At 37.1% G+C, this 11,835-nt stretch overlaps 1 protein-coding gene across 1 annotated transcript; it reads left to right on the top strand.

Annotated features, from left to right (window-relative positions):
- Nucleotides 1-3,033: 3,033 nt before the first annotated feature.
- On the top strand, nt 3,034-8,712 carry LOC124299332 (homeobox protein aristaless-like 3). Its single transcript, XM_046752494.1, has 4 exons — nt 3,034-3,295; nt 5,050-5,184; nt 6,431-6,696; nt 7,319-8,712. Exons 1-4 carry the CDS (start codon nt 3,218-3,220, stop codon nt 7,602-7,604), a joined length of 765 nt encoding a protein of 254 aa, XP_046608450.1. The 5' UTR covers nt 3,034-3,217; the 3' UTR covers nt 7,605-8,712.
- The last annotated feature ends 3,123 nt before the right edge of the window (nt 8,713-11,835 follow it).

Below are 11,835 nucleotides of genomic sequence, written 5' to 3' on the forward strand. Positions count from 1 at the left end.
TGCCAATAAATCAATTTGAATAAAATAAAATGGACAAATATAATGATGGACAAATACACATGTCAAACGTAGTGACTCTTAAATCACAGACTGTACTACTCTCACACAGTGTGATAGTACGTGTGGAGGTCGCATTATCTGTATTGTCAACATGACTCTGTTGTCCATGACTAGTACTGTTCATATTGTGCGCGAAAGTTCAACCTCTAAGTAAAATAAAAATAATTACTATGACTTCACTAAATCTTTAACATCATTTATCAGGTCACTGTAAATTGTACTGAGATTTTGCGTGTCGGATCTAAAATTGACACAATTCATCGCCTTAATAAAAATCATTTCACTTAGGTTTCTCTTCATGTAATTTTTCTCCAGATCTAAAATCTCCACGTCATCGAACTGAAAGTTATGACCATCTTCAACAAAGTGATGTTCCGCTAATGCTGTTTTGTTGTTTTTTATGGACTTCTCAGGTCTGCAGTCAAGTTTGTGTTGTGATCACCAGGTTATGAGATCGCCAATTTTGTTCATAAGAGTCTGCTACCGTTCGTAATGAGTCTAAAATACAATGTGACAGATTCATTTCATTTTTTAGACCAAATCAAACTGAAAAAGGTAAACGAAGACCATGTTTTAATATCACTGGACGTAGTATCTCTTTTTACCAATGTTCATAACAGTTTAATAAGGAAAATCATCATTGAGCGGTGGGATGAAATCCAGAAATTTGTGCAATTGGACCAGACTACTCTACTGGAGCTTATTGATTTTTGTTACGACTCGGGATATTTCGTGTTTGATGGCAATTTTTACCTTCAGAAGGAAGGATGTGCTATGGGGAGTCCAGCAAGTCCTTCAATTGCCATCATTGCAGTAGATTATGTTGTTTCAATGGCGTTGACTCACCTTGACTTTGAAATTCCGATTATTAAGTCGTATGTTGATGATCTCTTCGCAGTGGTTCCAAAGGATAAAGTAGACAGCATCTTAGATGTGTTTAATAGTGTTGACAAGGACATCCAGTTTACCTTGGAAGTTGAGAATAACGGGAAGTTGCCTTTTTTGGACATACTAATAGAAAGATCAGAAGATGGTGATCTTATAACTTCTTGGTTCAAGAAACCGTACAGCTCAGGAAGAATTTTGAATTTTAATTCCAATCATCCATTGAGCCAGAAATTGGGGGTTGCAAAAGGGTTTTTGAACAGAGCCATGCGCTTGAGTCATGTGAACAAGACCAAGGAAAGTATTCGCATGGTTAGAAGATTACTGTCATCTAACAATTATCCAAACAAGGTCATCAGCAAGTGTGAGAAAATTGTGTCCGAGAGGATTAGAAACAACATCAGGAGCAACAATGTCAACAGGAATTGGTCGATTAGCCGATTTCCCTACATAAAAGGCTTGTCACCAAGACTGGGATCTTTATTCAGGCACACCAACTGCAAGTTGGTATTCTATAATGTATTCAAGGTTAAGGATCTATTTTCCCGGCTAAAAGACAGAGTGGAGAAAGAAGATAGATCTGGCCTGGTATACAGGATTCCGTGCTCGTGTGGGAAATGGTACGTTGGACAGACCAGGCAAAAATTAAAAGCCAGAGTGAGACAACACAAACTTGACTGCAGACCTGAGAAGTCCATAAAAAACAACAAAACAGCATTAGCGGAACATCACTTTGTTGAAGATGGTCATAACTTTCAGTTCGATGACGTGGAGATTTTAGATCTGGAGAAAAATTACATGAAGAGAAACCTAAGTGAAATGATTTTTATTAAGGCGATGAATTGTGTCAATTTTAGATCCGACACGCAAAATCTCAGTACAATTTACAGTGACCTGATAAATGATGTTAAAGATTTAGTGAAGTCATAGTAATTATTTTTATTTTACTTAGAGGTTGAACTTTCGCGCACAATATGAACAGTACTAGTCATGGACAACAGAGTCATGTTGACAATACAGATAATGCGACCTCCACACGTACTATCACACTGTGTGAGAGTAGTACAGTCTGTGATTTAAGAGTCACTACGTTTGACATGTGTATTTGTCCATCATTATATTTGTCCATTTTATTTTATTCAAATTGATTTATTGGCACAACGAAGTTATAATTTTATTATAAAAAAAAAAAATGTCTATATCTGTCTAGTCTTATTTAAACATATTTTTGACTTGATGTTATGGACCAGAGGATTTTAACGATGATTTAACCTCAAAAGTAAATATTTTGTAATTTTGTTTAGTTTATTATTTCTGAATTTGTAACTTACATGTATCATGTCTATTGTTTTATGCAACTTAATTTTAAAGTTTATGTACATCTGTTACAGCTTGCCTGATGAAGTTGGAAAATAAATGAAACCAACGAAACGTTGCAAATTTTGATAAGTTGAATCTGATCAATTCTGTCCAAGTTCCCAAGAAAATTTATTATTCATTACATTTACCATGGATGAGAACCAAGATTTGGAAAAAAAATAAGTCAACCGAAACACTTACATTTTTTTATCACATTGAAGTAAGTAACGAGAAATTCATGCCGAGAAAAAACCGTTATATCGCGATTTTGGAACTGTCTAAAAATTCAGTAAACAGCAATAAAACAAAACCCACGTACATTTCAAAATCTTAGTACCGTCAAAATCGTTGTAAAATTAAAAAAATATCAATTTCTTCCCCAATATTTCGTTACGATAACTTTACTAACTTTAACCTCGGATGTTTTTGAGCGAATAAAAATTTCCGAGGATACGTTTCACCCAAAAAATGTCACAAAACACCCTCCGTCCAACATATACAGTAACCAAGTAGCAACAAACAGTGGACGGATAAAACGCGTGTGACCGCCAATCATTTTGTCAGTAAATCCGGGAAATCTATTTATTCGGTGCGGTGTGCGGTGGATTTTTTATTATCCGTCGAGCAGAGGGTGTTTCCCACAGCTATCGAAGCTCCGCCCATCGAAAGCTCGGCCAATAGAAGCTCCTGTTTCTCAGCAACCCCCGACCACCCCCGATTATTCGCAGAGGGTTTCCAACCCTCGGTTTCACCGCGACTCGGAGGTTCCGCTCACAGTCTTCAGTCAGCTTCGTTCACCATACGACAAGTCGTTCGCCACGTTCCGTCCGTCTCATCAAGGGCGGGAAAAACAAACTTTCATCGTCTTCGGACGCCAGGCCAGGTCACGGACAATTTTATCCCTCGGGCAGCCATGGCGGGTCCTTATCTTTCACCTCTGGGACCACAGGCGGACCTTCTAACCGAATATATGTTCGGCCGTCGCCGACAGGTCAGTGTGAATTGCTCCTAAGTTATTTCAAAGCGCTCGATTATTTTGCTTTAGAATAACGATTGACTCCCGTGTGAAAAAAACCGTATCAAGGCAGGATCGATTTCATGCCAACCAATTCGAATTATACCGGAAATCTGTTTCGCGTGACACGGAAATCAATCCGAATTCATCGACTTATCGTTTCAAATGTGTGTCTACGGGTTTTGTTTCCTCTAATTTTTTGTTATGATCATATTATTACGCAAATTCAATTCCATCCAGTCTGTAATATACAACTTCGACTCTGCCCACCCTTACAAGCTTTCTTTTTTCACAAATTCTGAATAATTCAATTTCAATCCATTCGATCCTTTTTGGATACACCGTAACGATTTGAATTCATGTGAATCCATAAAAAGTATTAGCGCTTATATCGATTTTTAACTCATTCCGTTCCTGTAAATTCAAAATACTATAGATCCAGTTGAGTCCATGTGGAAAGGTTCTGAATATTTTCGTGGATTAAAATGTATTTCTCTAAACACTATGACCTATATACATATACTTTAATCATAATTGCCTACTCGATTCTGGAAACTGAGACTGTAACAACATCTGTCAATCCAACGTAACCACTAGCCACTTATCGGTATGGAAATAGATTCGACTAGTCTCCCAATCTATTGTGTTTAATATGCGTCAAAACTGAGGCGACTGATTCTTCTATATAAAGTTTACAATGTTTACAAAACGGAGATTCGCGATATGAAGCATATAACTCGAGGAAACTGGTTGTAACTGTGAATTTGGGACACGATAAACTTTTCACTGATTCAAAAGATCATGGTAAAATGATTCTTGCCATTCTCTGTAATTCACAATCAGTAAATAAAGCCTAATTTGGACTTTTCTGCATGACTAATCTTGATTGTGCCAGTTAAAAGGATTAATGGATTTTCAGCTCTCGACTCCAGTGTAAACTTTGTTGCTAATCAAAAAGTATCCAGCGAAAAATCATTTCTGCAAAAATTCGAAGTAAGAGAAGTTTTCTAAAATACAACTTCGACGTAAAAAAATCATATACTTTCGACAATTTCTCTCCGGTCCCCGCATTTTCAATTTTGAATCACCCCTTAGCCAACAAATCAACTAGCAATTACGAAGCTTATAAAAATTAAAAATTAAGAAATAGTATAATCGAACTCGCAAAATAAACTGCACCAGTTAATCGGCATTTCAAGATTACTCTGAAAAAAATATTTTTATAAAAAATTATTGCGAAAATAGCACCGATTTTTGACTTCATATTTTCTCAATATTATGCTCGAGGAATCTCATACTATTTGAATGACATACTACAAAAATAAGAAACAACCTCAAGTTTTGTATGGTTTGCGTGTCACAACAATTGCTTTAAATATTAAAAACTTGAAAGACTTAGACTGCAGTTTTAGTCCCTGCTCATGTCAAAAATTTGCAGTTCTCCATCAATTTGGTAAAATCTACCGCGCCACAGAGAAAACTTTCGAAAAAAATGGTTAGGTATACTCATAGAAACAGCGTAAAGACGGACATGATAATCTAAAAAGCACATGAGTCTCAATACTGTGCCACATGACCAATTTGAAAAAATATATGTGTAGTGGTGACTAATTTTATCTCAAAGATAACGTTTTTCAATCGAAAATTACAGCGCATGTAAACTTTCATCAAACTCATCTCTCACCACGTTTGGAAATCAGAATTCATTCCTTTTTTCCTTTCACACGCAGAGACGGAACCGTACGACATTCACCCCCCAGCAACTTCAGGAGCTGGAGTCGCTTTTCCAGAAAACTCACTACCCGGACGTATTTCTTCGGGAGGAAGTAGCCCTCAGGATTGCTTTATCCGAAGCACGTGTTCAGGTAAAACGATTTTCAAAATCTTACATCTATGTTTCGCTCGTCTTTGTTTATTAGAGTGTCAGTATACTTATCGTTAGTCCTATGACTTGAAAATCATTCGCATCAGACTATACGTTTCATCGGATTCCTCTCTCTTAAAGAACACAGATATCCATTCAAGAAATTTGGTTTCGGTTAACCTTGTGCTTGTTATTATCTACCATATACCAAGCGCGCAAAATAATTCAACTGAATGGTTCTCGAGAATGTGCAAAAGAGGGGAGCCAACTGTCTGGAAACCTTGCAAAGTAGTAAATTAAAATCATATCGCTATGATCAGAGTAGAAATTTGATCAGGCCAGCTTGGTGTCCCAGCAGGCCCTGATCAGGTTGAAATTAGGCGTGCCTTATATGGCCGTAGTCAGGTTAATATCATGCAAGTTTGGAACAATTTCGTAGTTTAGTCGTAGAATTTTTCATGGATTGTCGTACTTTTGCGTAATGTATCGTAGGAGTCCGACGGAAGATAAATTCTATTTTGTCAAAATTTTGTATTATAAACATTATAGTTTTTTTCATAAGATTCACCTAATTGAGACAAGATGAGTTAAAAAATAAACGACAGATTCTCTAAATCCGTCTAGATTTTACTCAGAAAATGAGAAGAACGGAACCAAATTTTGCTGGGTACTTAACTTGTCTGCATCATAAGTTTTCCTTGTGAGAGAGATGCAACATCTAGCGGTGGTTTGGGTCCGAAACTGTAATTTTTTTGCATAAAAAACTCTAGATTTTCATCATTTTTCGTAGATATTTGTTCTTTTCTACGGAATTTATTGCGGTTCTACACAATGTTTGGGGGGTCCAAAATTGGAATTATCTTTTATAAAAAGTCGTAGATATTAATAATTTTGCGGTAATCCTAGTAGTTTCCACCGCGATACTACGAAAAAAAAAAAAAATTTAAGTCAACTTCCAACATGTAATTTTCATGATTTTTCGTTGAAAGTCATAGATTTTGATAATTTTTCATAGAAATTTGTACTTTCTTACGAAAAATACTGCGATTTTTCACCATTATATTCAATCTTTTACGCATTTCTACGATTTTCTGTTATATTCCACGTTTTTCTACGACTCGCAATATTTCTTAGTCTGACATAGAAATTATTTTCCCCAGGGTATGCTTGTAAAACACAAGCACGCTTCTTTCGCACCAGTGTAAACACGAAAATCGGACTTTAATTGCAATTATTCATCCATTCAGGTCTGGTTCCAAAACAGACGAGCGAAATGGCGGAAGCAGGCTCGACTCCAACTGCTTCAAGACGCCTGGCGAATGCGTTGCCTTGGGCTGGGTAGCGCTGGACCGCTTTTACTTCGACCACCGCAGACCGGCGTCGAGCATCCCGACGCCTCGCCCCCGCCGCCGTCAGTTCCTCCAGGGCAGATGCCCCAGTCAAATGAAAAGGGGATCGAAGGGAGCAACTCGCTCTCGATCTGCAAAGATTACCGAGTTCTTTCACCGCACGGGTGAGAGTCGAAAGTTTTTCTCTGGCAGTCGATCATCAGTCTTCAAGACTAAATTTTCATTAGAATAAATTGGTGTTAAAAAAAAACCTCATCATGCTATTAAAATACACGTGGTATTTTTTAATTTTCATGACTTCAACATAAGCTTCCTAAATTTTTGGAAATTTTTGCAACGATTTCACGATTCTTGGAAAATCGCTATCGCTATCTTTGAGTTACCGATGTTTTCATCAGTCCATTCGTCGAATCGATTTTCTCGATTAAAAAACGTCCACTCTTTGGCTAGAGACATCTTCTAGTTGACTGAGAATGAATTCTTCACTTGAACCGACTGAATTGTTAAAGAAAACGTAAGCATATTTATTCCCGACTCAACGATAAAGTTATCTTTTTTTTACCTCAAAAGCGGGACGAAAGTGGCATATTTTTCCCAAAAACGCATTTGCGGGAAATATGAGGCCAATTTAAAAGTCCGAATTTTCAACTAAATATTGGGGCCAGAGTTGAGCTGGAAATAAAGTTCTGTATATGTAACACGGGAATAAAGCTCGACTTTATTCCCTTGTTACATAATGTACTATTATCCTCCTCAATCGTTCCTTCTTCTTCTTTTTTCTCACAGTTATCCAGTCGCCTGCGACAAATCGCCGGAAAGGATGAGATGCGGCTGCAATTCGCCGCCGAGAAGATCCGTCAGCCCTGTTTCAAGCGGCGCGGGGATCGCCGAAAGACCTCAGGAAGCCGAGATGGACTTGACAGTGAAAGGGTCTCATCCCCAGCCTCATCCCCATCCAGCGCTATATCACCACCACCTCTCTGCGGTGAATCAATCCCAAAACGTCGGCCCCGTTACTCAGCCAATTGACGAACCTCTCGACGTTACTCTCAGCAACAAGAAGAATAATTAGACACGAAGTGCGGTCTTTAGGGTGGAAATATGTCAGAACGAAAATTTTAAAGACGCAGTCGAAGTTGTGTGAGGTAACTTTGGTCAAAATAACTTACCTTCAAAGTGAAAAAAAAAAAACATTTAAAATACTTGCACTAAACAGGTCGCAGTATTTTTAAATCTTTCCAACATCAAATATCCTTACAACTTAATTCATCCGATTTTGCTCACCGTAACTTTTTGGAATAACTGTTGAATTGATGAAAAATCAGATTTTCATTGCGTATGTACAACTTATTTATAGGAGAATGAAACTAGCTACCATCTATCGAAATTCAACATTTGATTCCCTTGAGAGGTTCAAAAAACGTGGTGTTTAATAATGTGATCCCTGCGAAGTTGGCTACACTTTGAATTTATATTTTCAAGTTTAAATTTTTTGTTATTTTAGATCGGATATTGTTTGACCAAGCGCAGCACGAATAACTTTAATCGCACCCTTTGAAACCCGATTATATAAATTCTCGATCTTATTCTTTTTGAACCTAAACAATAGCAGCAAAAATCTTCAACCACGGATTTATACCAACTGGAATTATTGCATAGACTTTGACGTGTGCATCGAAATATTGGTCAAGTGATACGGTTATATATGTATAGGAACGTGAAGTTTTTAATATGAATTCATTACAAACGCTCTATGACGAAAATCAAGAATATGTATGACATTGTAAATAATTATAATAGGTGTATATACCATATATATATACTGCGTATACACAGATATAAAACATATACGTAAATTTACCCCGTACAGCAAAATGACTTCAGTTTTATATTCGGTTTAACATGCTATGTGTTGTCACGATGAACCACGAGATGACCCGATCCTATAATATAAACGAGTCCTTGGTATAGATATCAGCGACGTTTTCACGGTCATGACGGCTTTAAAAAATCTCAACGCATTCTTCAATACGGTGAACGGTAAGTTGAAAGGAACCAGTATAACGATCCTATGTGTATATGAAAAAGAATTGCAAATATACAGATTTAGTCATCTTGTGATTTTGTTTTTTTTGAGAAACTCAAAAACTCAAGCCTTCTACTTCAGCTTGTCCGTTACGAAACGATTACATATAAAGGTGTATAAATAAACCTTCTCGATGAAAATTAGTTGGTTGTTTTGACTCTTAAGGTTCCAGGTTCGGTTGTTAGTTTGTTTTCAAGTTGATCAACAGGTTATTGTTAAACTCAAACTCCATTTATAAAAAAAAATTAATCCCTTCTTCTGCAAATGTTGACGAATGTTAGATACCCGATTATTAGGCCATCGTTGGCCAAACGTTCGATGAAACATCCAGTCGACCTTGGTTAAACTTTTATTCTTCAATTGGTAGTAAAATCGATGATAACGAACATGGGGTTGGATTCATAGAGAAACGGAGAATAATAATAAAGTTCTAAGTACACGATAACCCGATTTTTGTCTCAATAATTTCAAAAATTGCGAAGGGTTTTCAAGCTTGACTAGACGAGGACGAAGAATCGTGTTACATCTTTAATAGCCAACTTCAATTTCAAATTCATTTACGAATTCATTTTTGATCAGAAGTTCGATATTTGGTTCTCAGCGATGTGGGAACATCGGTCCAATGTTGAGTCGACGTTGGTGTAACAAACGGGCCAGCATGGTTCCCAAGTTATTATTGCCAATGCTAGACCTACGTTGACAATTTCATTTGCTCGACGATCGGATGTGACCATTAGGCGATCCATGGATCGTGAGAAATATTCCGTTAGCCCATATAGTTACAAGTAAAGACGATTTAATGACTTCAGGTGATCTCAAATAATCCCACAACTGTTTCACGCGATATCATGCGATTGCAAAACTACTTTCAGATTAATTCAAGTTAGATTACAAACTCCTTTTACTCATTTCAGGTCATACAAAAAGGCGGTTGAACCTACTGTTTTAGAAACGGATAGCACCTTGTGCAGAATTTATTACGAATCACTGAGAAACGAGGACGATTCATGCATCGGTGGTCAGGGTCATACTTATCCAATGGGTATCAATTTTACCACGCACCTAAACCTATCCGTGGCCTTAACTCGTTACCTTTCAAATTGCACGATGCCTTCGCCACGCCATCGAGACGCTGATAAACCGGCTATGCGTAACTTTTGTAATTCTACTTATGAGCAAAGGCATGCAGGTGCTTCTGCAGCCGGTGAAACCAGTTTCAGTACAACTCTGCTTTGCACCATTGCATCATTGATCCTGAAGGTCAACGTCATTTGCCTACCCGCAATCAAGAGCGTTCGAGATAGGATATACCTGTAAACGTTATTACATTCATTTGTAACCTCTTAAGTAAGTCTTGACTTAAGTCAACTTAAGGTCAGTTTACTTTCGTATTCAGACATTCTCGAGACGAATTTAATTTCTCAGCTCTGTAATAAGCTTTAAAAAAATATTGCTGGTGTATTGAATCGACGCACTTTTGTTGAGACAGACATTCGGAATATTCAAGTGATAAGAGTGAAATTTTTTTGAGTAATCTTAACCCTAGCGATAATAAAACGATTCATACGTTTTCTCATTTCTTATCCACACACACGTATATTTTCTGGAACCAACAAAAAATAAAAAAATAAAAATTGTCGATGTTCTGCGAGAATTCATTGTTTAGACAGCAAAAATTTGCATTTCGCCGTTGTAACCAAAGAAGTATTGAAAAATTTTGTTCCTGCGAACAATAAACCGGTTCTTATATATATATTATGCAAATCATCGTGCAACTTGACCTCTCCAACAACTTTCCATTCGTCACTTATTCGTAGCTACGTCTAGCCGAGATAGATTGATGAACAAATGCACACTGAGAAAAATTTCATTTGTTACAGTAATTAGAAAAATTCAGTAAAACAGGTACCGTTAAAAACCTGTTTTAATATTGTTGGAATTACGAAAAACGAGATACGCGTAACCATTTCGCGCTGTTGTCGATCCTTTTTTCGTAATTGCAACGCAAAATCAGTTTCCGAGGTTTACTCTACTTTTTTAGTTAAACAAGGCTCTAACGTCAATTTATCGTTGGACAAGCATTAAATTTTCGCAACAGTTACAAGAAAATATAGTAACAGTGATCGTGATGAGAAAGAACAGTAACGGATACTAGACTTTCTGGTAACAACCAGAAAACTAATTTTCATTTTGTACCTAGAATTATATTTTTCGATTGTGGTAAAAAATGAAAATAGTTAAGGACTGAGCGGTAACCGAAACTAAAATTTTCTCTCGGTGTAGGTAAGAGTGCAGAATTTCGGTGAAACCCTACCGAACCTACAGAATCGCCTTTGTCGTAAATGCTAATGATTTGTCTGATCAAACAATTTACAACACTGCGATACACGTGGTTGTTATTATATCAATATGCTAATTGATTAACGTGCAAATATTTATATTTTAACGCTGAAAGAACGGAACTTGTATCGTGACTAGTAACTATTCATAGCGTAATGCACGCATCAGAAACGTTTCAACGGTTCGAGTTCACACGGCTGACACACGCCATGATCGTACACGAATCGCAATGTGTAATTATACGCGGAACAACGCCATATCGAAGATTTTTGATGATACGGATGAGGTGAAATTACTCACCTGTAAACGATTGGTCCCCTATTATCTCCAGGCGTTTATTCATACAATCACGTTTGGCGATCACGTTTACCCCAATTACACTTCGCCATAAATTTAACTCGTTACCGCATACAAAGCCATATTTGGCCGTTGAAGTTTTAACTTTTTTTTCAGTATGTTGAAGGATAGTGTTTTTTTCAAAACCAACTTTGAATACTAATTTTACATTTCTTCGTCTAACGGAATGTATTTTTTTCCATCTATGGTGAGTGTAAACTATCAAACTATTTGAGTAAATGTAAAACTTTTATTCCATCTTCTTCATAATTTATGCAATAAGGAGTTAACAGTGAATATCAGAGCCGCGTTTTTTGCTCTTGCACTGAATTTTACGATGCAATGTAAGCGCCGTTTTTAATGTATGAACAGTGTATTTTCTAACCCTGCACTGCTTGGAAAGTTCGATTTTCGAAGCCTGCGGAGTGTGCGTAAGGTGTTGCATTTCCGAACAGTGCGGTAAAACGACTTTGGCGCATGCGCACTTTCAATCAACTCAATTTTACGCACTGTGTACACCCATCGTCACAGTATCTGTCGC

This window comes from Neodiprion virginianus, chromosome 2 (genome assembly GCF_021901495.1).
Source record: "Neodiprion virginianus isolate iyNeoVirg1 chromosome 2, iyNeoVirg1.1, whole genome shotgun sequence".
NCBI lineage: Eukaryota > Metazoa > Arthropoda > Insecta > Hymenoptera > Diprionidae > Neodiprion > Neodiprion virginianus.